Genomic DNA, 26,554 nt, shown 5'->3' with positions numbered 1-26,554 from the left:
CCCACCCGTTGAGAAGTGTACAAATATTTTCGGTTTATTATGAAACTGTGGCAGGCTGCCAAGAAGTATTGTTTGGCTGGAAATAGCAGCTCTAATGGTGATGTTGGCTTGTAATGTTTATGTCAAAATGGAAACAACACATATGGCAATCTTACAAATCCACTTATAAATATGAAGAAGACTGTACGGTTCTCCTATATAGCCATTCTTGTGAGACTTAATCCTTGTTTTGGCTTCCACAAGTCAAGTGACTCAACTGGCTGCGTTTGGCGACGTTTATTTCTGCCATCTTTTCCATACAGAACACCACATGCTATATTGAGCCGAGTGAATGTGGTAACAAGATGCTCATAACAAAACGCTGAGAGGGAACATTCCACCTCTGGGTTCCTGATGTTGTTTTCCTGGTCGACGCCGTCTCGGATGGCAAATATTCCTCATAATCAAAATAGACTGGTATTTACGTTTTCGCCATTCAGACGATCTCATCCAGAGCGACTTTAGAAACCACAGCGGCTGTTGACGGACGCACATTAGCCGTCGTTGGATGTGAGCCAGTAAACTCACGATTATGGGACAATCTGTACAGCTAATAACTCACCCTGGAGACATTAGTGAGGCATTGAAATTCAAAATGGGCGAACCCATTGTCCTCAAGCAACATTTCACGGACTTATTCAACATTTAGTAACAGGTTATATCACAGCTGAGAGTCCTGATGTTGCTGTTGGAGCAGCACGAAATCTCCAGAGAGCTCCGAGATGAAAATGTGATTAAATATTAAATTAATGTTTTGGCCCTGCTCTCTACCGGAGAGATTTACTAAAAGGTATCAGAGCTGAGGCCATTCCTCTCACTGCTCCTGAAATAAAGGCAGTTGCCAAGCCTCTGTGGAGTTTTGTTTACCTCGAAGGATTGAGGAGGTATTCCCTTGTGGCATGGCTGACCTCTTACGTAACTCTACAGGCGAGTGTGAAGTAAGAGTCTGTGGTTGCAGGTGCTGGAGTTTCACTTTACATGTTCGCTGAGGCTCTAATTCAAAGCAGATTGTCTTGAGTGAGGAGGTGGGGTTTCACTGTCATGGTCAAGGCGATTTTTGGCCATTATGGGACACTTTTAGGGAGTGAACATGCAATCTTTGGGTTTGTGACAGCTGTCTAGATTTGTTACCATTGTTCTCAGAGCTAGTTAGTTACCGAACTTCGCTGTAAAACGACGCCCACACAGGTGTTTGCAATCACTCTGATTAATTAGACTTCAAGTCAGGTTGAAGCATGCTGGGAAATAAGTGAAACTCGAACGAACTAATAGCAATGATAAAGGTGGAAACTGTCCCGCCTTAACGGATGCAACAAAACTAATAAGGGAGCTGTCAATCAAGTTGGGCTGCCCCCTCTTAGTGGATTAGTCGTTTAATCGGTCGTTTTCGTTTTAGGCGATGAAATTTCTGTAGTCGATGTCATTTTTTAATGCTCATGAAACTCATGAGCAAAACACCAGATTTAAAGTGGTGCTTTTGTGTGATTCTTTGTGGAGGAACTGAGTTTTACAGATCTGTCGATTAAATCAGCTAATATATAGTCGACAAAATTGTATGGTGTTAGTCGACTAAGAATTTCTTTGGTCGAAGACAACCCTGCTATCAAGCAATCTGTAATCCAGACAAGGTTAAATCAGGCAACAGAGGTGGAAATACCTGTGTGGGTGGACTGTAGGTGTGTCGGTCCATCATTGTAGATGCTATTTTATATTGTAAATACAATATATTTTGTGATATAGTAAACTTTCTTTAAATTCGGTTGAAAAATCTGATTGAAATTTCTGTTTTTGCTGCTAATCTAGTGAACGAGATACTATAATATAATCAAGGTACTTCATCGCATTGATACAAAATCCTATAAATCCAATCGATTACGCCAAACCCTCCTTAAGACTGTTTTCATTCTACAGCATGCACTGTGTTACACTTTGTTTCATTACCAATCACACAAAGGAAGAAGTAATCCCTGGAAATCTTAAACTTTATTCCAACATCTGTGTTTTTATTTGGCATGTCTGTTAATTAAACTAAACTTTAAAACTACACATAGTAAACATTTGTTAAAATGTTAACCAGGACTGGGGCTGCAAATTCACTTTTAACTAGACTCCCTATATTCATTACATCTGTTTCATTGCTCATCCTTATGTAACAATGTTTATCTGGACCCTGTTAAATATACCAATAAACAAATATACAGGAGTTACTGTGTGTTTATGCTGCTCCTGGTAGTCTCTCTGACCACTAAGCCTGCCACCCAGGCTTTAACTCTTTGTAGTTGCCAGATGAGCTGCAGGCATGCAGTGGTGGTGGTGGTGGTGGGGTCGGCTGTGCATTTTTGTGCCTTATAGATTTCACAGAACCCATACGCTTCCTTATCTGTATTAGCCCCACTTGACTTCTTCCACCGGCTGTGAAAACAAGTTATTCCTGTCTCCTCCTGACAGATAGCAACTTTATGCTGCTTGTACTTCCCAAACTTATCTGAATTGTCCTCATATTTAACTCACTCACGTGTGCGTCTCGTCTTCTTCTTTCATTTGTTCTCATGATTTATTAATTAGACACGTGAGTCTGTTGGCGGTAGCACGCTGCAGCTAAAACTTTTAAAGGTTGGCAGCGAAGGACGTGAGTTAGAGAGAGAGAGATGGAGGAGGCAGGAAAGGAAGAGAATCCATCTCAGGCCGCCGGGTTTGTGAATATGTGTGTGTGCGCATACTTCAGAGAGAGTTTTGTGTGGTGAGTGGGTGGGTGCGTCAGTCAGTCGGCCCGGGCTCTCTGCAGTGCACTCAGCCGCTCTCCTCTCGGCTGAGTGGAAACATCATGTGTCTGTGGGACGCCCTGTTTCTCCAGACTGAGACCAGAATAGACAGTTGAAGACGGACCGAGGGAGAGAGAGGGAGCAGAATGGACTCAGCAAGAAACTTGGAGTAGAGTACGTAGAAAAGAGGACGCCGATACCGGAGCATTTTTGAGGTTTTCATCTATTCTGCCGTTTGATCTCACCACCTCAAACCTGGCTATGCCATGCTGGCCCAGAGGAACGGGCTACCACCAGGCTGTAAACCGGTTCCTCTGAAGGATCACCCGGACCTGCGGGATGTGGACGTGAACGCTGAAGGATGCTGCTCCCTCACTCCTTCTCCGTCATCCGGAGGTTGCCCCTGGGCTCGGCTGGCCGGCGTGGACGGCTGCCTCTCCGAGCCGTACTGTCTCTGGTTCCAGCTTTTGGCCAGAGCCTACTGGGGAGAGGTGGAGCTGGGGCTCACCAGTCCCAATCGCAGCGTGTCCTGGGCTCGGCTCAGAGAAGCCTCCAGGAAGAACTGCGTCCGATCTCGGGTAAGGACAGTTATGTGTGAGGAAGATGGAGAGCATCCTTTGCGAGTTGACATTTTGAGGAGGCAAGCTGTGCCACAGTTTTGAGGCATTTAGGACTTATGTGTTTAGGCGATATCATTGTCTGGCAGAGATGTATAGGTTTACATAGGAAGCATTTAATAGGGGAGGAGAGGTTCGGGGCGGCTACACTTTGTTGTGCTGTCTGAGGAATTTAGTGTGCGTCATCCTGCTCTCCAGCGGCAGGGTAGTCCTGTTTCACTGACCGATATCTTCTGTAATGTGAGTGTGTCTGAGTGTGTGTTTTGGGTTTAAGGTTTCATTTATTGTTGGTCCCTTTGGGAGTTTCAGAATGACACTTTGCTGGGTGCTGTCAGAGGAAGATATTTATTTCTTCTTCTGCTTAACGGACTGAAGTCTTTGTGCGTTGATGGACCAGAGTAGGGAACTGAAGGCATATTTTCCTATAGTACGGGGAATAAGGGTGACTAATGTTGAAGTCTGTGGTCAGAGAGGGAGAGAAGTTTGGAAAGAAAAAGCGAGAGGGAGTGAAAGAGGTTAGACGACCCAGGGATGACTCACACACACACACAAAAAAAGGGCAAAATGTGGAGAAAAGCTGAGTCCACAAGTAATGCCATTCAAATTCACTCATCTCATATACATAAAGAAGCAGGACATGCAAATGCACCATCCCGCAGGCCATGGCACCATATGGCAGCACGCAGATCAAACCCTCAGTGTGCACATAATGGTGACTGTTTTGATGAACAGACTGCATGCATAATTGAGTCGGATTTATCAGGTAATTATGTGAGATTGTTTGGAGCAGATTTACAGTATTGTACCTTTTTGAATATGACTGCATGTCACAGCGGCACTATGCAGCTGTAGTTCCCCTTCACACTGTGCTGCTACTTCTCTTGCTGTATAATTCAACATGTTACATATATAGAACCCTTAACAACAATACAAGGGCTCAGCAGGTTTTGATGGCTTGTTTTTTTAGCAATGGCTGAGGAAAATACAGGTTTTTCTGAATATGTACAGTCACTCGGGGGCTGCGGGTGTCAGTGTTAAGATAGACTTATCAAAAAGAGAGTTTGTCAATATCGGCAAAGCGTTTCAGAGCTAATAGGCTAAACTATTAGAGAGATGGAGAGCAAATGTCGCTAATGTTTAGCTACTGCTTATCGCAGCTAAAGGCTCACGGCTGCGGCTACAGTTAGCAGAAGGCTAAACTATTAGCAACATTATCTCTCAATCTGTCATAGGTTAGCCTATTGGCAACGTTTGCTCTCCATCTCTCTAATAGCTTAACCTTCTGCTCACTGCTACGGTACAGCAGACGTGACGACGGTTAGCAGAAGGCTAAGCTAATCTATTAGCAACGTTTTCTTTCCATCTCTGAAACGCTTCGCTGATATTGTAGCTCGCTAGAGACTCAAATCACAGTTTGTCATCTCAGATGTATGCTATATCGATTCTGGCACCGAACAACACAGCAAGATAACATTTTGGATGTGTAACTTTAGCCTACTACTCTTAGGTGATTCCATATTACCTCCAGTCTTTCCTTTGTTTTGCCTCCAGCTAACACCGTGACATAATCATGACGTTGGCACTAAAAGGGTCTATAAAGAGAGAGATGGAAAATGATGTGTGTGTGTGTGTCCGTCCATGGGGTTTTTGAGCCAAACGGCTTAGCGATTGCATAATACGACATTTTAAGCATGAAATCAAAACAAACAGCTGAGTTGGACTGTCAGCTCCCCTCTCCCCTCTCAGTTACAGTGTGGACTGTGGCTCACTTCCAGCTCCACACCACTGGGTATTGGTGGTGATTTCACCAGTCACACCATTAAGCCAACACCCATCCCACTCTCTGGGGGCCTCTACATGTGCTGCTCCCAGACAGGCCGAGGAGGGGTGTGGATGGAGAAGCCCGAGGGGTGGTGGGGAGAATGTCTTTGTTTTGGATCCACACCTAAGATGTATTTTGGTAGGAGAAAGAGCCCGCGGAGAGATCTGGGTTGAGGCTGAAACTCTTGGCAGGCTCTCGTAGCCCGGAGTCACTATGGTAGTGTTAGCAATAACCGCTAACGCACGCCCTGTGGTGCAGCGGTTCTGCTCCGTCATTACTGTGATGATGGATGTGACAGAAGTCTCACTGCTCAGACAGCTCACAGCAGCAGGAAAGGTCACAGTGCTTCTCAGCGATGGCGAGAAATAGAGACGTCAGGATTAAGAGTTATGGAATATTTCCTGCGTTATGTTTATGGTAATGAGAAATCTGGGTTGTTAAGTTCTTGAAAGGCTTTGGAAATAAAAAAATCTAACAAGAGTAGATGCAAGATGAAGTTGAAGTCCTGGATAATGTATTCTGAGAGTGAGATTGTTGTCTTGTATGTTTGCACTCTTGCAATACTTGTTTTTAATTGAAAATGCCAAAAAATACTCACAAAGAAAATTATTGTTTGTAGGGCTGCTATCGATAATTTTCACTATCACTTATTTTCTTCATTAATTAATTAAACGTGCTAAATTTGATATCCAGAGCATTAATATAGCAACAAACAACTATTTGCTATGTATAGATATAGAGGAGTAATGTCTACCTGAGCAGAGAATGAAGTCACTCTCCCTTTGTGTATGTTGTAATCAGAGCTTCTTTGTACTTTGTTTACATGGCCAGCCATGCTTGCTTTTTAGTACATGTGAGTCTCTCTGTTGTGCCACACTGGTTAGCTAATCTCCCTTCTGCACTGTGATCAAAGGTGGTTACTGCTGATAACGCTGTCCCAACCGGCACGTTCTTTAAACATGTTTTTGATTGGGTTACAAAATCACATTATAGTGTACTACAGCTGAAATGATTAGTCAATTCATCTTTGAGTTGATCAACAGAAAATTAATGAACTATTTTGATAGTAAATGAATCGTTAGTCTTTATTTTTTCAAAGTAAAAATGGGAAAAATTCACCGGCAACAGCTTCTGATTTGGTTCCAAATGTGAATACTTGCTTGTTTTCTTCTTCTGTGATAATAAACTGAATATCGTTTGTGTTTTGGACTGTTAGTCAGACAAAAAAACTTGGACTAGAAAACGGTGATGGACATTTTTTAGAGCAAACGTTTTATCAATTATACCAAATATTTATTTCTGAAACTAAATAATGAAAGTAATCGGTAGTTGCAGCTCTACAATATACTATTTAGTCTTTCATCACAATGCAATCTGATGTAATCTGTGACCACCCGTACTCCCTCTGTGTGTTTGTTTTGTGTGTTTTGTAACATCATCTTCAGGAAAAGACTCATGAATATAAACTGCTGTCTGTGACTCACTGTATTTTTCAGCTTAGCTACAGTTGCCATCTGAGACCGAGTCAGCGTAAACACGTTTTGTTATAAAACATTTAAAATCACTTAAAAAGAGTTTTTCTGCCGATGTGTAGCATGTGCTGAGTTATGCATGCATACGTGTGTAATGTTACGCAAGCTGCCAGCATTCAAGGGTTGTTTTTATCCCGTCTTAGTCACAGTAGGAATGTAGAAGATAAGTCTGTCATCGTGCAAACACGCCAAATAGCCCTGCAAAGCCCCAAATGTGCAATAACTAAAGCCATATGTATGGTTGTGTGGAGCTTGTGGCTGTACTAATGTGGATTAAATGATGACCATGATTATTTTGACAGATATTGTGATCACTGACATGAACCACAACTTAGGAACACAATTATTCGACTGCATTTCTGGCCTCTGTCACCGACATTTTAACAGTTTTCATGTGAGGATGCCGGGTGTGCTGCTGAGGGAAATGAACATTTCTGTATTTGCAAGTTGAGACTCATCTGATGTCTTAATCAACAGCTTCTAGTGAATGTGATATATTATGTATCTCTATTCTCACCATTTGAGCACAAAATGACACCGTTGTTATTCAGCAGAAACAAGCCTGATAACCTGAATCAGCAACAGAGGGATTTCTTGTGTTTTTAAATGAAGTTGATCAATAATATCTATGCCTAGCCGCGGGCTGTTTCATCTGTGAAAACACACTTTTCTTTGTTTTAGCAAAACCGCTTTTCTTTACACAATTTCCAGGGGGGAAGTGAATGGAGTGACTTTTTTTTGTGGATGTGAATATAGTCCTCAACAGTGGACAAATGGCAGTTTTACTATCAGTGCGTCATTGTTTTCACAACCACATTTGAGCGGTGCATCATCTCCAGCAGTGGGTTGTCGAGATGGCCCAACGGGTCCCAAGATACATTTTGCGGGTGGTGATAATGATTTAGGGGAAAGAAAGAGAAAAAAAACATTTCTGTTACACAAGATTAGGTTCATTTTCTTCTAACTTTTATCAATTGTTCCCTCTTTTTGTTTTGAAACTGTATACTTTCACCTGATATGCCTCTAAAAGTGCTTTGAGTTAAAAAAATAAAAATAAAAATATTACTTTAAGGCCACAACCTGCGATGTGGGATCACAAGTAGGCATTTTCTTTATGCTAAGTTAAGCGAACTGGCCTCTGGTTAGCTTGTATTTGGCGTACAGATATGAGAGTGGTATCAATCTTCTCACCTAACTTTCAACAAGAAAGCAAATAAACTTGTTTCCCAAAATAAATGATGAATTAGTCTCTTTAAAGCGCTCCTCTCCTTTCCGTTTTCTGTGTGTTTCAACATCACAGTGCAGGTTGTGAGCCCTGTATATGTGCTGAAGATCAACACTGACGTACATGTTTGTTTGTCCTCCTCTCAGGCCAAGCAGAAGGATGGGCGCGATCAGAGCGAGGCGTCGGCCGTGGCTTCTCCCGGGGGTGAGGAGGAGCCCTTTTCCTGGCCGGGGCCCAAAACGCTTCACCTGCGCCGAACCTCCCAGGGCTTCGGCTTCACGCTGCGACACTTCATCGTCTACCCGCCGGAGTCCGCCGTCCACAACTCTTTGAAGGTAACTGAACATCCGTCGTCTCCTACCCCTCTGATGACACTACTAGATATAACAAAACAACCTTCATATCAGCTAATGCAATTTAGAGCTGAGTAATTGTTTAAAATAAACAAGTTGAGGTAAGAAAAAGAATCATGTTTCCAAAGTAAATAAACTTCTGTTGACTCAAGTGATGTAAGCCTCAGTCCAGTAGGAGGGTTTGACTTAATTTAAGACACTGACATAAAAATCTGTGCTAAATGAGACATTACATTGGAAACAGATGAAATAATCTCAGACCACAGGCAGTTTTAAGGAAATAAAACTTGATTTAGATGCTATAGTTTAAGGAAAATTTGATTTTTGTGACTGAAATTACCCAAGCGGCAACAGTACAGGACGCATTTGATCGGACAAAGTAAATCAGCGCTATTTACTCTTCAAATTGGCTCTATGATGCAACCCATTTCAACAACATCACTCCAAATACGAGTCACTTTATTGGCTATTGTCCTCTTTGCTAACTCTGGCCTCGCTTTAAAGGCCCCGAAACGTATAACTACTAGTCAGTGTTCCAGATTGAAATCATAAAATGTGACTTTTTTAGTGTCTGTAATGATTAGAAAACACCAGATTTGCGTGATACAAGAATGAAAACATAATCAAAATCATGACTTGTATAAACACCTCAGTATTTAGTGCTGTTGGGACATTAGCGATGTGTCCCAGTTCCACACTGCTTAGGTACTGCATACAGTATGAACTATTTATCATATTTATCATGCTCTTGCTGTTCTGAGATCCTCCTGAAGCTGTTTCACCACCATCCACCACTTGTTGTTATTCTCTCCAGCTGTGAGGAGCTTCTCAGTTTCCTTTGTGGAGTGGAGTTGTAAAAAGGAGGAAGTGTTCTTCTCTGTTCTGTATTCCCATTTCAGATGTTTCTTTTAATGTTAGTTAACACAGAAACAAGGAACTCTCTTGAATAATATGATGATGGTATAGGTTTATGTTATGGCCACCAGCTTTAATTATTACCTCTGTCAAGGTTATGTTTTTGGTTTGGTTTGTTTGTCAGGATTACGGAAAAATTACTTTGAATGAAAATTGGTCGAAGGGTGTATCATGGGCCAAACAAGAACCCATAGAGCGGATCCGAATCACTAGGCAGATACACACATTATTTTTCACTTATGGAAACGGCCTTGGAGGAGGTCTGCGCTCTTCGAGTGCCCCTCCAATTTCAGCTTGGTTTCTGACAAATCATATTTCATCAGTTTGGTGGATCAGGTGTCAAACACTACAATACTCATAAGTCCTGGTTGTAGTTGTCAAGGAGAAGAAGCCATTTATGGGTGCAAATCAGAGCTGTAGCAAGTTCAAAATCCAAACCTTACCCAGAATTTAAAAGTGAAGCTACAAATTTTTAGCTTCTGCGCATTAAAGATTTTTGAGCTTGTTGATTGGATGTTTCTTACCGACGGCACTTTGGGAGTTGTAGTTAACTTCTTGCCTTAATTTTTATGTATGCAAACTTGTGCCTTCGACCTTTTAAATTAAAAACAAACAGATATTTTCTAACATGGTTGCTCATCTTTTGTACAGATGATTCGACCCAGAGAGTTTCATGCCAATCCAAGCCGTATAAGTGCTCCAAACATGAGTCACATAATATTGTCTATGGCAAAAATGAAATGGGACCAGGGGCATAGCTGCAATGATAAGTTGATCAATTGATTAGTCGATGGGGAGAAAAGGAAACTGCAAGTATTTTGATAACAGTTTGAAGTCATTTTTTCAGCAAAAAAAGACAAAAATGATTTAGTTCCGACTTCTCAATTGTGATAATTTGCTGCGTTTCTTTATTTTTTTGTGATCGTAAACTGAATATTTTTTGTAAAGGTTTTTTTTGTACTGTCGGACATTTTAAGATGTCACGTCGGGATTTAGATTGTGAAAAATGGTAATTTTCACTTTTTCTGACATTCTATAAACGTAACAATTAATTTATTGATTAATGGAGCAGATTTTATTTACATACTGATATCTTTAATACTTAATTTTGCCACTTTACCAATGTGGACACATGACATACTGAACCCTGTTTGGAATTAGTGTGTAGCATAGAATTGGGATACAGCTTAGGCTATTTGAATGGTATCCATTGTACATAAGCACTTGGAAATACAATCAGTATTTAATCTGTTTGGGCAACAGACTGACGCAGACTAAAGAGCAGTACAATGTTCCATTTGAACTGTTATAACATGTAAAGGTTTTATTTGAGCCTGCCTGACTTGTATCATCCCACCTGGGACGTCTGCCAGCCGTCCTCTGGATAACATCAGCACCAATCTGCCCTTTGGTATTAATCCTGATGTTACAGCACATCCGGCTCCTAATGGGCACAGACTAACACACACTAAAGGGCTTTGGGTAAATACGATGGGGCTTCTTTAATGGTAATAAATGGGCCGGTGTTTCCAGTCAGCTTTCTCAAAGCTTATCGCGGCCTCCTGACTATTAGTTTTTGTAAGTGATAATTCAGGATAAGTTGGGTTTACTTTCCTCTGAAGTGTATTTTGACAACCTCTTCAGTTTGCACAGAAGGATTTCCTACAGCGTTAGCGTAGTGCTTTCTGTTTATAGCTTTTGGCTTCTGTTCTGCATGTTGAAAGAGAAGCTGTGGCGCGACACTTTCAGACATTTGTGTAACCAAAAACATAGGCAGTTTCTCCCAGAGGCCTTCTTGGGTATCACAATGTTGTTTCGGCCACTACATGCTTTGTGATCTTGCCGTAACTTAATAAAAGGATATGAAGGTTGAAGAAGCAAGTTTGGAAATATTGAGTGAGATGTATACCATGCAAAATGAAGGCAGTAAATTCATCTTAAAGGTAGGAGTGGAAACAAATTGATTTACCTATATATTGTGATTTAAAAAATCTATTTTTTAATACCAGAATCTATATAAGTGCTTGATTTGAGGTAAGAGGAAGTTACCGCTTTTGTTGTTGTAGTCTGAGTAACGTGACGTCATATCCGTTCCGTATCTGTCAAAAGCCAAAACAAAGCCGAGACGAGAAAGCAGAAAACGGCGGAGGGTCCGCGTGGATACACCCTCCACCTTCACATGTTAAATCCAACGTGGTAAACACCACACATCCAGTAAAGTATGGAAGCACTTTGGGTTTCACACATTTCCAGGAAAAGCAGAGCTAGACATCACGGCTAAAGCTACATGCTAACTCTGTCATGGACAGGAAACGTTACCGTATGGCGGTAACGTGCTGTCAAACCAGCCGTCACTCTCATCTCCGTGGTCAAATTGGCTGACGCTACAACTGTAGAGCACCCATATACCGACATTTATGTTAAATGCACTCAAACGGAGCTGACCATGGATGTATAGAGAGAATGGAGCTGACGGGAGAGCTAGCGACGGACTCTGAGAAGTTAGAGGAAGTATACACGTGTGACTATGTCCGGTTTTCAAAATCAGATGTTAACAAATGGAACTGTATATACAAAACACATATATGGAAATAAGATTGATTGGATTATATTCACCAGAAGTATAAAACATTACATATCCCTTACAAATTAAAAAGAAAATACCACTAAATTAGTAAGGTTGCTGGAAAAAAAATAATAAATAATACCTGACAATAACTGATATATTTGACTTCAGGACATCTCTGACTACATACATGCTGACAATCAAACATTTTTAATGTATTAATTTAGATATTTTACAAAGTAAAAGTCCCTAAAAATGTATGATTCAACTTTTTCCATGGTGTAGTGTTAAAAAAAAGTTAACAAAAATCGCAATAAATCGTAATATGGAATCGCAATACTTAAAAAATGCAAGTTAGATGCAAGATAGTATCGAATTGGGAGATATGTGTATCGTCAAAGCTCCACTTAAAACACTGGCAGCTCCTGGTAAAGCAGAATTGAACCTTTAGTCTCCTGCGTAAGAAGTTGTAGTCGTAGTAGTAATTAATTCTGAGACATTCGGGTAGATGTATAGAATTACATAACTAAACTTTTAGCCGACTGTCTTGAGTCCTCTGTGGCCGTCTTATCATAAGACGTGATTCTGGGAAATATTCAAACCGAAGCTTTAAATTTCAATCCGTCAGGTCACACTCACTGTACACCCGAACCAGTTCTCCCCATTACGTAACCCCAACCGACAATCCTCATCCTTGTACATTCATCACATTTCATTGTAATTACTTTCAGGGTCTTGGATTGGAGCTCTTGATTAATCACAGTTTGTGGATATTGGGGTTAGCTTGAAGAGGGTCAGAGCGTCTTAAGGAAAGCTTTGGGGGGGGGGCAGGGAGTCTTTAAGGATACGTGGGCAACATATGTGTCACTGAGGGGGAAGTGGATTAAAGCAGGAGTGTGTGGAGTTTAACTGGCACTCGGAGGGAAATTAAGGTCTTATGTGTTGAGGAAATTGAAAATAACACAAACATGGCGATGAAGTGGCTTTTGGATTGCTCTGGATCACCATGAGTCTTGTTGTTCCCTCTTGTGTCTTAATTATGTAACTGTGTTAAATTATAATGAACACTTACCTTTTTCTCTGTGGATCATCTCATCCTTCATTCAGTGCTGAGAGACGCGTTGTAGGGCTGTAAATAACTATTATTTTGATTATCAATTAATGTTTTAGTCTATAAAATGTCAGAAAATACTAAAACCTGTAATAACTAATTTTATTTGGCCACGTGAGGGCAGCAGAAACAAGTTGTGAACACAAAACTAACATATTAACAAACCTTTTTAACAATGAACTTGTTAGCAAACAGTTGCATATTTACATATTCAGCAGTTACAGATCAAAATGATCCTGTTTGTGTCCACATGGTGAATGTAAGTCCATATTAAATAATTCCCCCAAAAGGGAAACTCTTCAATGAAATAAAATCACAAATCATCTAACATTTACTTTCTGTTTTTTTTCCTCTAGGATGAAGACAATGGCAGCCGAGGTAAGTGTTGAAAATCATTTTTTTTTCTTTTATATATAATGCATTAGAGATGTGCTCTGTGATCTTGGACCTCAGGTGTTGCAATAAGAACAGCACAGAAACCATTAACTCTCAGCTATTCTTCAGTGACTCCACAGAATAGGCATCAAATTAGGATTGACAGTCCATTACTCTAATGTATTCTCACTCCTTATAGATTGAAATAGATGCATTCGTTGTGCCTCGGTCTAAACATTTCATTAGCGTTGGCAATTCAGTCCCATCAATAGCTCTATAAATGCACTCATTTGACCCAGGAGTGCTACTAAAGCTGGTGTAAACAACATGATGCAGGTGAAGCAGTCTTTTCTGTAAGCAGACAGGCGGTGTCCTGCTGCACTTTGGTGTTTTAAAGCTTTTGCTCTTCAGAGCTTTGCTGTTAGCTTGGCAAGGCCTCGGCATTCCTCAGAGCATCCAGCTCATCATCCCAGTCCCTCAGTATTCAGCTCACGTCTCCAGCCCAGCATGAATGCAGGAGGATTGCTCCGCTGCGCTTCATCTGAAGCCTTCTTAAACAGCCCTGCATCTCATGACTGAGTGGCATATAGAAACACAAAGCACGTGTACATGGGCTCCCATAAACACGCACGAAGACTGAACAGCAACAGTGCGGTTTTAGAGAAATAATCCATGTGTTTTTGTTTAAATAAATATCCACTTTTTTTTTGGAAAAAAGGCATGTTTCCTACACTCAGTTTATGGAAGCTTTTGTGTTTTCTCATCGAAGCTCAGATCGTTCTTTTTTAAAACAAACTGATACCTCTCTGGCAGCAGTTTTTCTGTCTGGGAGTAAAAGGGAGAAGATTATCATCATTAGCTGTTTGTTTGGCTTGTAATGAACCCAAAGCCCTACCAGGTGTGATTCAGTGAATTGTTATGGCATGAGTGGACAGTGAAAGTGAAGAGTCCAGGGTTAGAGGGTGAGCGCAGCACTTTTGTGATAATTCTGACTCTTAAACGCCTCTCAACGGGAAATTGAGAGATTCCTGTAAGTGTCCCTCATCATCCCTCTTGGCCCTCAGTGTCACATTCCTCACACCGCCCCCCTCCCCACCCTTTTTTAACCCCTCCATGTCCGCCCGCCTCATTCAACACAGGCCTCAAAACATTAAACATCTCCCACACGAGGGCCTTGCTGTGGGTAGAGGAAACCCTACAGGGAATTAGTGTGGCTGCACATTCTTGAACTTGGATTCCTTTTTGTGACTCTACCTGAAAGAAGTCATGTGTGATTGTGTGATTGTGTGTGTGCCAGTGTCATAAAGTAGTGTGTGGTAAATGCAGTGCATGAGAACCATTTACCGCAAAGCTACAATAGATGGTGAATAATGATCCTGGCGTGGAGAGCCCCCCCGCTGTCACAGGAAGTCACTTGGCTGGCTTCCAGCCTCTCATAAATCCTCCTCTGCCTCTCAGCGGGCTCAGCGGTGGGGGTGATAGGATGACAGGTAGTAGGGAGTCAGAAATGGATATCAGGGTATCTCCAGATATGAGGATTTACAATTCTTTAGGTATTGTGAAGGATTGGAGTGTTCCATTATAGTTTGAGAAAATTATTTTGCATCTGACGGTAAAAAAAACCCATTTAAAAAACAATTGAATTATCTGAAGAATGCATTGCTAAAAAGCTGGAAGCTCATGAGAAGTTGATAATTTTGACATTTTTACAGGACAAAGTTTTTATGATAACTGGGACCTTGCTTCTGGACTTCGAGCTGGATCTTAGTATGATGAAAAAAACTCAGATTTGACTAATTATAATTCAGACTTTTGATGAAATCGCATTGCTGAGAGATTAAATCAGATCTAACAACATTCTGTTCATCTTGTGTTTGATTTGTTATGACTACAGTCAGCAGTAGTTTTGCCCTTAATTATAGGTTTTCTTCCTATCACCCAACTGTGGTCGATATATGATAGTCAAACTTAAAGGTGCTACATTTGAAATTCAGAGCATTAATATTGCAGCAAACAACTATTTTCTATGTAAAGATATAGAGGAGTAATGTCTACCTGAGCAGAGAATGAAGTCTCTCTCCCTCTGTGTGTGTGTTGTAATCAGAGCTTCTCTTTGCTTTGTTGACATTGCCGGGCCGGCCGTGTGTGCCTTTTAGTGCATGTGAGCGTGCTCCGCTGGCTAGCTCACAGACGCCGCTCTGCACTGCTTTCATATGGTTGTCTCATCCGACAACACTGTTGCAGAAGCGTAGCACACACCTTCTGGTTCCCCCTATAAACACTGTTAGCTCTGTCAGCTCTGTTAGTTTTCACCGTTAGCTACAAGCCGCTGGCTCAGCTGTCGCCATGTTGAGAGCCGTGAGGAGGCAATCCAAATGCCAAACTCGCATTTAGCACCTTTTTAAAGAATGATGCAAAAGGTGATATTCAACCTCTCTGCTCTCCAGAGGCAGTACGTGTATTGGTATGCTCATTTTGTATACCTTCAAATTATCAAGTTTTGACCTTTGGAAACATCCGTTGACAAAACACTCTCACCACAAGGTCCATTTAGCAGCTGTTCTGGAGCTTTCAATCGTACTGTATTATACACTCTTCCTCGGCAGATGGAGTTTGCGCAGGTGTCCTGGAGTTTATTTTCAAACATTTCCTAAGTACTTGAAGGACTTTTTGTGCTTGTTGGCTAAAAGGTTGAGATTCAAAGTTCATTCTTGACGTAGCCAGAGACTGAGGGAATAAAAAAATAGTTTTGATGTGGGTTTAGACTCCTAGACGTTTAACTTTGGTGTCATTTCTCACTGACGCCTGCAAATTGTTATTGTTGCTATGTGACAACCTAGACCCACATTGCTGGTCACCAACACAACAGTACACGCCCCAAGACACCCGTAACATGATCGAAAAACCACGTAAACACACACAGACCCAGACAGATAATATGTCCAATGTGTTTAGTTGTTTTAACATTCTTTTAAAAAGTCACATTCTTCAGCTTTCTCCAGTTTTCTGTGGCCGAGTCGGGTCTGTCTGTGATGTTGGCTGCAGCCTCCCGGCCTCCCCGGCGCTCTGCAGCGCAGTTTATTTGCTTGACTCTGGGCCAGTGTGTGATGAGGCTGTTGGTGTTTGGAGAGTGTCGGGGGGGGCTGCTGACCGCATGTTGACTAGCTGGGTGTTGCCGCTGGAAACACTTCAAACCTCCAGAAAACACACACACACACAGACAAACGCTCACACACGCCGACGTAGATAAACAACCGTAAACATCGACATACAGTGTGTAGGTGCAGAGTGGAAACATGGAAACGGAGGAATGATGTGTGTGTGTGTGTCAAGTATGGATCTGTTTATTTCCTTTCACAGCGGTTGTCTACATACCAAATCTTCCTCTCTATCTCACTTCCTCTCCTCTTCCCTCCCTCCTCTGCCTGTCTCTCCCTTTCCTGTGTCTCTTTCTCTTTTTTTGTGTATTTTAGCAAGTTGTTGAAGGGTAAAATCCGACTCTGTGCTATGCTTATGAAGCTGTGGTACCTCAGCAACATAAAAAAAAAGTGTCTCCATCTGTTCAAATATTTGTTTTTCATTCAACGTGAAACACTTTTTCTCTGCAGATACCAGCTTTATTCCCCCCCCCCCCCCTTTTTTTAGGTTCGTTCCCATAAAGTCTGCAGAGGGAACGTAGTGCAGCACAAGCAAACAGAATTCCCCAGTATTCTCCAGTGGGCTTTTTTAATGCCCCACCTTCTTTAACAAAGCTGCGTCCAAAGTTTTGTCTTCTTTTCTCTCTCGCTTTCTCTGCTTCTAATTCTTCCTGACTTTCTTTCTGTTTCTGTTCTGTTTTCTCTCTGCCCTCAACGACTTCTTGACTTTTCCAGTTTGAGTTTGTTACACTGAACTCCTCAAATCTAGACTCATTTCATAGCGTGTTTTTCTCTTATTTAATTCTGGTTACAAGTAGATTTCCTGACTATTCTTTTTATCTTGAGTGTGAGTAGTTGTAAATCTGACAGCTTGTTTATTTCTTATGACATACAGCCTCCCACATAGAAGTTGTTTAACATTAAGACTCGAGTCATAGAAGCTTTTTTAGGCAAATGTCCAAATATAATTGACCATTCGCTCCCTCAGTAACGCTTTCTTTTTAGGAGCTATTTTTTTTTCATTATTATTTTTGGGCATTTTCGCCTTTACTTGACAGATGACATGCAGTGTAGAGGCAGATTGAAAATGGGGGGAGAGAGAGGGGTACGACATGCAACAAAGGTCACAAGGCTGGAATTGAACCCGGGACGTTGCAGTTATGTGGCATGTAAGCACTCTCCAAGGTGCTCCGTTGCTAAGCTTTTTCTTCTGACATATGTAGTTTGCTGTTATAATAGTGGCAGATTTACCGCTAGAAATTCATAGTAGTTTTTAAAAGTTGGTTCTTGATTTCAGACTAGAGGTAGACTAAAGCAGGCTTTTCATTTCTACCTGGCAAACGTCATTTTTGCTGTTGCTGGCAGATTGTATCAGCTAAATCTAGTAGGGCTGCAACTAACGATTATTTTCATTGTCGATTAACCCGTTGATTACTTTCTCGATTAATAGATTAGTTGTTTGGTCTATAAAATGGCAGAAAATGGTGAAAAATGGCGATCAGTGTTGTTTCCAAAGCCCAAGATGACGTCCTCAAATGTCTTGTTTTGTCCAAAGATATTCAGTTTACTGTTTTTTCTTACTTGACCAGTGGGGCAAGTAGGTCAGAAATCTACTTACCCCAAATACATTTTTATTTGGCCCTATACAGATTTCTTTTGTTTATTAGCGGTTATCAATTAACAACAGCTGCCATACAAGTGAGGTGCTGTTGACTCTTGTTATGGCGCTCCAGCGAAATTTTTTTCAATTATTTCATTATATTGCTGTTTGGGCTACCAGATGTGTTTGGTTAATGTAACGCTATTTCTCTAATGTTGGCTGGGATGTAACTTGCCCAAAGTAATTCAGGGACAAACTAATGTAGCTAGTGCCACTGTAGGTAGTAAGCTTGTGAGCTAAACATGCTAATGATTGCAGCGGACATTAGAGCAGATAAACACACAGTTTAATCCATTCCTTACTCAGCCAGTTGGCTCATTTCACACATTTCTTAAAGCAAGAGACAATATTTTAGGCTAAAATCACCCCATCTGTTTCCAGATGTTTGTCACTTGTTCCCTCAGTTGAACTTAAACTCCCTTGGTAGATACTTTGGATTGTTTTACAGAAAGAAAACAAAACTGTTTTTTTTTGTTGCCGTGTGGTCAGTATATCCTCTTTCCCCTGGGCGGTTTTTGGTATTTGGAATTCCTAGAAAAAAAAAAAGTGATGGAAAGTATTCCACCACCTTCCTGTCTGTGCTGGAAAAAACACTAGTTGTATGTGTGTGTTGGTTTGTGTGAGTGTGTGTGTGTGTGTGTGTTGGTGTGTGTGTGTGTGTGTGTTGGTGTGTGTGTGTGTGTGTGTGTGTGTGTGTGTGTGTGTGTGTGTGTGTGAGAGAGAATCTGTTGTGATGTAGCGGTGGTGTCAGGCATGTGTTTCTACATCGGATGTCTGTCCCAGGTTGGGAATGTTACAGTCAAGGAATGACTTATTGTGAAATGATTGCAGCCCTCCAGGAATTTAGCCCTGCTGGGTTTTACACCAACACACTGTATACAGTTGTACTTTGAAATTTTTGTGTTAACGTTATCTTATCACAGATATATTGGTAGTGGTGTTTTTGGCAGCCAATAAGTAATTTATTGTATATATAGTATTTACAGTTTGTATTATAGTAATACATTTGCTTTACAGAAACAGCAAAGTTATGTTTGAGGTCATTTAGAAAGTCTGACAAAAAAATCTTACTGGCTTTTTCAACCACAGAGCTTTCATCCGCCATCAACCTCTTCCTCAGCAGATACAGTTTGCTTTTCAAGGTCTTTTGGTCAAATATGAATGGAAGTTACATACTTGAATGAGCCGTTTTTATCTACATAGGGAGCAGGTCGGACTCTTCACAGAGTTCGCCATGTTGCACCGCCATGTTTCTACAGTAGCCCAGAACGGACAAACCAAACATTGTTAATTTCTCCTGCTTGGGCCGTAGTCGATAACGTTACTCGCTCCCATCGCCGCCGCTCTCTCTCTCTTGCTTCACCACTCACTTCCTACGTACACACACACTCTAAACACTCTACTCTTTCAAGTAACAAATGGCTCTAGAGAGGGACATTCACGTTTCCACGTCGGCCACCGTAGCTCTCCAATACGCTTGGCACACGGGATAGGCTTCAGTTTGGTTGCAATCTCCTCACCTCACTGCTAGATACCGTCAGATCCTACACACCAGACCTTTAAAACCAGGAAAAGACATATACTATATTGATATATTGCCAAGCCCTATTTGTGATACGTCAAAAACGAACGTAATCCGGGAGAAAATAAGTTTCCGACAAGCAGTTTAGTTGTCTGGGAATGTAATTTTTAGGAGACCAGGCTGTATTTACTTACATGCCAAAGGACAAACTGCTGACTTGACAGAGTCAGTGATGTCGGAGGCTTTAAGGTGTATTGACGTGCCCTCCCCCAGCGTGTGCCGAGGTTTCTGACACAAAGCTGTGGCCTTTTTACAAAGTGCAGCGATTAGTGAAACGAGACCCGTCCGTCTGAGACTGGCACCTACAAGACGTTTCGCCATCTGACAAAGTCTATTGACACAGTTTGTAAGGATGTGGGTTTATTACGCTTTTCAAGGAGGGTCAGGAGGAGTGGAGTACGCAGGTTGTTTTAGCAGCGTTTAAGCTTTCAAAGTGGAGTTGTGTTTGGACTAGTTTGCGTGTGAACCGCACAGAGCGTTTCTTCGTGGGAATGGGAGAAACTAAGACAGAATTACAGTATTTATTTTCACGATGGCTTCATCTGCTGTCTTACTGTTTCTTTGAGGACGAGTTTGACAATGAAGCGCGCTGTTCTTTTGAAGGAAGTTTGAGTTTATGGATTTATGTAAAGTGTGCTTGTGCTTTGACCTTCCCACACTATGGGGGGATACACTATGCCAGGATTGTGTGCCTCCTCTTTTTTATGTTTCTCTGCTGGAAGAGACCCAACACAGATAGCCATCTAAACACATACACAGTCCTCCTCTTCCTCCTCAGTGTTGGGAAAGTTGGAGAAAAAGCAGAGCGTAGAACAAGCAACACATCTGCATAGGTGTTTGTATATTTTTGTACATTTATATGTGGGTGTTGTGGTGTTAGTAAATGCGATTGAGTGACACAAATGGTAAAGAACAGCGAGTTGGAGTGAGAGGTATTACGCCAGGGTTAATGCAGTGAGCGGGCAGCGGGCCCAGCCCTCTGAAGAATAACATTATCTAACCCAAAACAACGGGGGGAGCGGCGAGCTGGCCGACACAACCGGGCCCAGCTGTGCAGCTGGGGACGACCGCCAAACCAGAGAGAGCAGCGCTGACATCCAGCCAGGGGAAGGCCGTTGACTGTGCACTGCTAGATTGGACCAGATAGCGTTTTATTATAAAAGTTACAGTAAGAAAAAGAAATGACTTTTTGCTTCATATATATAATTGAAATGTGAGGTGTGGTTCACATAGAGACATTTTCATGCTTCCCCTTGCTTTAAAACTCAAAAAATGTGTGAATAGCCAACAACCAATGGCTTTTTATACTTAAGTTTTTAAGTTGAAATTCTTGAATTAGTTGTGTCATCTATTCATTTTGGAAATTGTAGATATCCATATTGGTATTAACATGTGAAATATAGTGAAATTATGTGAGTTGCTAAAACAAATTAACCAATTTTTCAAGTGGTTTATTGACAGAAACATTATTGATGAACAATTAATTGTTTCTATAATTTTTTAGAGATCTCTCGTTCAAGCCTTTCAAATGTGAGATTTTTATGCTTTTCTTTGTCATATAAGGCCAGAGGTGTAGACTCGAGTTACATTTGTGAACCACAAATTTGATGACTTGACTTGACACAATCAAAACAGGCTTGCAACTTCACTTGAACTTTAACCCCCACGACTTGTGACTTCACTTGGACTTAAGCCTTTTGCCACGAAGACGATCAACTGCCCGGTACCAGAGGTAACTCCGACAGTAGCGTAGAGGTTGGGTTTATTTACTTTTTGAGAGCTCTTTTATTGATTTGTTTGGGAAGAGGATTTACTCGTGGAGGAAAAACACTGAACTGAACTGAACAAACTGAATTTCTATCTTTTGTTATTTACTGCTAAACCCCTATTTTTGATTAATATTATTGAGACATGCATTTGATTATCTTACACTTGATTACCCAGATCCTCTTTGTTTCAACCAATCTGACCGCATCCGATCAAGTTTCAGGAGGAAACCATGAAGAACTAACGTTATGTTACTTGGCGCCAGTTGGTACCAGTTACTCTGTTGTTAAAATTTTGCGAAGAGCGCATTATGACTTGTTTAGGACTAGAAACTTAAAGATAGGACTTTTTTAGTTTAGTTTGGGAGTTGACTTGACTTGCCAGTCTTGACTTGGGACTTGAGTGGAAAGACTTGAGACTTACTTGTGACTTGGAAAACAATGACTTCATCCAACCTCTGTATATGGCAGTACATAATATTTTGAATTTGGGATTTGGATAAAACCAGCAACTTGTGAACATCACCTTGGTTCCTGGCAAATTATGTATTTTATGTCATTTCATAGACAAAACAATTAAGTAGATTAATTGATGAAAATAAACATCAGATAATGAGCATAATCATTAGTTGCAGGGCTGCTTGGAACACAACATTTTAAAAAAATGTGTTGTTTACAGTTAACAACTTCAGTAAGGGTCAGTTAGAGCTCGCCAAATTAGACTCAGAGAGTGTTTTCGTACTTGTTTTGACTTGTTTTAGTATTTTAGATGCCAAATGGGAAAGAATTCACCACATAAATAACTAAAGCAGGCATGAAATAGAACAGGAGATTAGTTTGTTTACAACACTGACAGCTTACATAATGCTGTACTGAATGGAGTTGATGTGGTAAACCTCAACTATGTACCATCTAGTTGAGCAAAATACCTGCAATTATTTAAAACTACTTTTAGGCCAAATTCTGCTTCAGTCATGCACCTGTTTACCGGAGTGTCAAATGATGCATAGACGTGTAAATTAAGTGCCTCGTCTACCCGAGAGTAGCTGAAGTTACTCAACTCTCATTCTGTGTTTTGCAACAGCCAAAGTCATTTTGAGGCAGGCTGATGTATTTCATTAATCCACACCGTAGTTTATGCTTCGGTAAGACAGTTGGCAGCATTAAAAAAATATCCAGAGCTTTAGATTTCCACATTTAATCCTGTTCATCCAGCTGCGTGGCACGGAAACTTCCAGAAATCCAATTTGTGCTGCAGAGTTGGAGCTCGGTGAGATTGGCTCGGGATTGGGAGTTTGCCGAGCACACAGAGAGAGAAAGAGGAGGGGGTTTGTTAACATCTGTACCTTCACCTCGGGTCAGTCGTGTCCTACAATGTGTCAGTGATGTTGCACATAAATGCATCAGTGCAATCATAACTCTGCGAGGGCCTGCAGTAGAGTCACTGTCGTTTTTTTCATGCATCAAGTTTTTGTCATGCAATCGGCCACCAGGTCGTTTTTGTAAGAACATGAATGGAAATACGGTGTTGCCCTTGACAATTTTGACATTGTTCCTCACTAAGAAAGATGAATCATTTTATGTGCAGCACTGCCTTCTACTGGATCAGAGACAGGCCTGCAACTGTTGTGAACACCTCAGTCAAACCTGGAGTGTGTTTAATAGTGACTTCACTGCGGTTAAGGCAGCCGGGCCCACACTAAAAGTTTTTTTCAAATCTTAACAGATGTTTAAAAATGTGAGAGACCCCCACACATAACGACATGTTATGGTAAATTAAACAGTTTTGTTCCTATAATGTGTGTGGACAGCAACGATTTGGCAAAAACGGCACACCACACACGGAAATCTGGCAAAATCTCTCGTGATCAAATGTGATGAAGTATAAACAAACATGGCAGGAACATCTGGAAAGAACCATCAAAAAATCGGGGCTTTATTGACCGTTGTCGGGAGAGGGAAATTGACACATAAGATGGGTATCAAACCTGTGATCTTTCATTTTGTAGAAATATCTTTTGGTGATGATTAGTTTTTCTTTGTAAGGTGTAAATGGGCCACAGTGTTGGATGCAAATCAGTCAGTTTAAACTCACTTTGTTGATGTTGCTTCTCTTAGATGTTGTCGGACAGTTAATCTCTGAATCACACAACATTGAACATCACACATTTAAATTGTTTGCAGTAACGTTTTCAGCCACCGGAGGGAGGCAGCAGAGTGCATGTGACATACTGTCATCACTGAAGGACATCTAAGGTGACATGCTTACAATAAAACAGGTCATACAGGAAACGTTGGCATGTCTTCTGCCAACAGGAACCCAAAAATGATATAGACGCTGTCAGGATTTTAAGGAAAAGGGCTTTCAGACCATCACGCTACAGGTTTGGTTTCCTGAACCAAGTTGAGTAAACTGATGATTAAACAACTCTCACCTTTGAAGTTTGAATTAACCCACATCTGCTCCAGTCCAGCTGTTCTGCACTGGCTCATAAATGCCCGTATTTGCTGCTGTGTAAATGTGAATCATGAAAAGAGCATTGCACACTTTGCACGGACGCTCTGATGCTGCACTTCATCAAAGCCTCTCGGCTCTAAGAGGCAGCTGACGCCAACTGAGATTGAAGCTTACGGCTCAGGGAAAGACGATTTCGCCGTCTTTTGCAGTCTTAATCAGACGCACAGACATCCCTCTTTATTGTGAGCACATCATTGCTATAAAAACACATATTATACATGCATTTTAAAGAGGTTATTTTACTTGGTCTTAATTAGCTGGATTTCCTCCACTAGCTCGCCCCATGTACATCACGTGACATGGCGTTGCTGTCCCTTCCTCCGCCATATGAAACTCCCTTGTGGCCTGTTTGCTTGTAGCCTTGTCAGCGTACTCTGACCTCTCCCCGCTGTCCTGGTCTGCAGGTCAGGACACATCTGACAGCAGAGTAGAGTCAATGGAGGGATGTATTAAGGGACAGAGGATGTGATAGCCTGAGGAAGAGACGGATTAGTCTCTCCTGTGTGTTGTTTCATAAAATCTTGGAGCCTATTTGTCTCGAACTACCACTGAGGGAGAGTGTGTGTGTTTTGAATTAAAACTCTGGAAATAATGCTGATCAGAATTGAGAATAAGACATTTTGCAGAGCTGTTAAAAGTATCAATAAATCTCTTTATTAGTCCATCAAGGCAACTACTTTAATGTAGACTTTTTTTAACTTTTGAATGTTGTGGCTGCAGTCCAGAATAGAAGAGTAATATACGGTACATTACTCATTTTGCCTTCTCAAAACGAAAATGCACTGAATTCAGGAAGCACAATGTGAAAATGAAAGCTGTTGGTTTCATTATGGGTAAAAACTTTTGGCACTATTTTATCTTGCTTCCAGGAGTTTCACTGTGTGTTTCACTGTGTGTTTCACCAGTTTCATTTTGATGCAAAGTCTTGTACATTAGGAGGAATATGTAGCACAAAAATAGAAGTGAAAGCAGCATTTTGTTTATTTAAATGTGGAAGTGCAATAAAAATATTTTGTCCCTAAAATAAATGAATAATCATTTTGGCCATAATCGTGCAGCCCTACTTTGATTATTGATTAATCATTGAAGAAATGTATCCAGCTTCACACTTGTCAATGTCATTGACAGTACAAGACTGTTGATGATGTCACCTTTAGTAAATTCTATATGGCATTTTCACCATTTTCTGACAAGTGCATTTATTCATTTGGCTTACGTGTTTGACTAAAGCATCATAAAGATTTGTTACAGTAAAGTCTAATGCAGATAATTGAAGAGCCATTAAGAAGAAGGTCCACAATGCTCAGTTTCAAATTCCACCTGACACAACAAGTTTGCAGGTCCATGAAGTCACACATGAGTACATAGGAAATTGGAATTTATTGTTTTCTTCATAGGCCAAACATTAATAATTGGCAGATTACTCTGTAATGGAAACAACAGTTAGCTAACTCAGTCGGTTGCTGGTCAAACTAAACTAGCACAATGTGTCCAAAATGAGAAAAGGGTCTGCTGCACAACTCTGTTGAAATGTTAATAAAGTTTTGAATCTTGTAGGCCTGCCCCTTCTTAGTCGAATAGTCAACTAACCTGTCGTTTTGGGCTTAGTCGACTAAGATTCCTTTAGTCCATTTGTCCTTTTTTATGCTTTTTTTAATGCTGAATGACTTGTTTCTATTTCTAGACACATCTCTCTGTGATTCTTTCTGGAGAAACTCAGATATGTTGATTAAATCAACTAATCTAATGTCAGTCGACTAAGAATTTCTTTGGTCGAGGACAGACCGAGTATCTTAGTATGACATGGTTGGTACCAATGGATTCTTTAGGTTTTCTTGTTTCATATGATACCAGTATCTAAAAAAACTGATCCCGCTGCAACCTAATAATCGCAGATTGTGTTATTATCACATTAACTTTGACAGCCCTACATAAATAGACTTTCACATTTCAACAAGTTTCCAGTTTATTTCACTTTACAAACAGAACATCCTTCACATTTGTGTTGTTTGAGTGAGTGAGAAAAATTCAGTGTAAGTTGTAGTTCATGTCACATCACTAGTGGAAAAGCTGCAGAAGACATGTGCACTGATGCCACAGTGTTGCAGCAGTTGTATTTCCAGTTCCAGTGTAGTGTGGCCTAGTTCTGATTCGGCTGCCTCTCTTCTTCTTCTTCTTCCTCGCTGTGTGTGACCAATCGCCTCGGTGCATGTGCTCTCTTGTTGCCAGGGAGACAGCGGAACCGTCTGGAGCCAATGGACACCATTTTCGTCAAGCAAGTGAAGGAGGGAGGCCCCGCCCACGGAGCTGGACTCTGTACAGGTACTCACACACACACACACATGTAACACACACACATACAGTCTCTATGGAGATCATTGCACTGCTTCTGATAGCCGGATGATCTTATGATTAACCGTTCCCGTCTCACGTCTGACCTCAAAGCGCCGTTTGATGCCAAGATTTCTTCACGTTTTGCACTGTAGGTAATTCCACTTCCTTGTAACCCGCCAGGCAAAACAGATACCAGTTACAAAATAACAGATGGCTCATCGTGGGAGGTTGAACAAAGTG

At 41.1% G+C, this 26,554-nt stretch overlaps 1 protein-coding gene across 5 annotated transcripts in view; it reads left to right on the top strand.

Annotated features, from left to right (window-relative positions):
- The window catches only part of LOC119480267 (rho GTPase-activating protein 21), a 94,238-nt gene that overhangs the window by 40,060 nt on the left and 27,624 nt on the right, over window positions 1–26,554 (top strand). For 3 of the 5 annotated variants that reach the window (XM_037756379.1, XM_037756380.1, XM_037756378.1), the window contains exons 1-4: window positions 2,789–3,379; window positions 8,144–8,332; window positions 13,299–13,320; window positions 26,210–26,302. In XM_037756379.1, coding sequence (XP_037612307.1) covers window positions 3,068–3,379; window positions 8,144–8,332; window positions 13,299–13,320; window positions 26,210–26,302 — 616 coding nt within the window. In that variant the 5' untranslated portion in view covers window positions 2,789–3,067. Of the gene's footprint in view, window positions 1–2,788; window positions 3,380–8,143; window positions 8,333–13,298; window positions 13,321–26,209; window positions 26,303–26,554 lie in introns of those variants that run through there. The other 2 variants (XM_037756381.1, XM_037756382.1) reach the window with 1 other exon arrangement.

Source organism: Sebastes umbrosus, chromosome 21 (assembly GCF_015220745.1).
Source record: "Sebastes umbrosus isolate fSebUmb1 chromosome 21, fSebUmb1.pri, whole genome shotgun sequence".
NCBI lineage: Eukaryota > Metazoa > Chordata > Actinopteri > Perciformes > Sebastidae > Sebastes > Sebastes umbrosus.
Note: the sequence above shows the minus strand (reverse complement) of the source record. Positions and strands in the feature narration are given on the sequence as shown.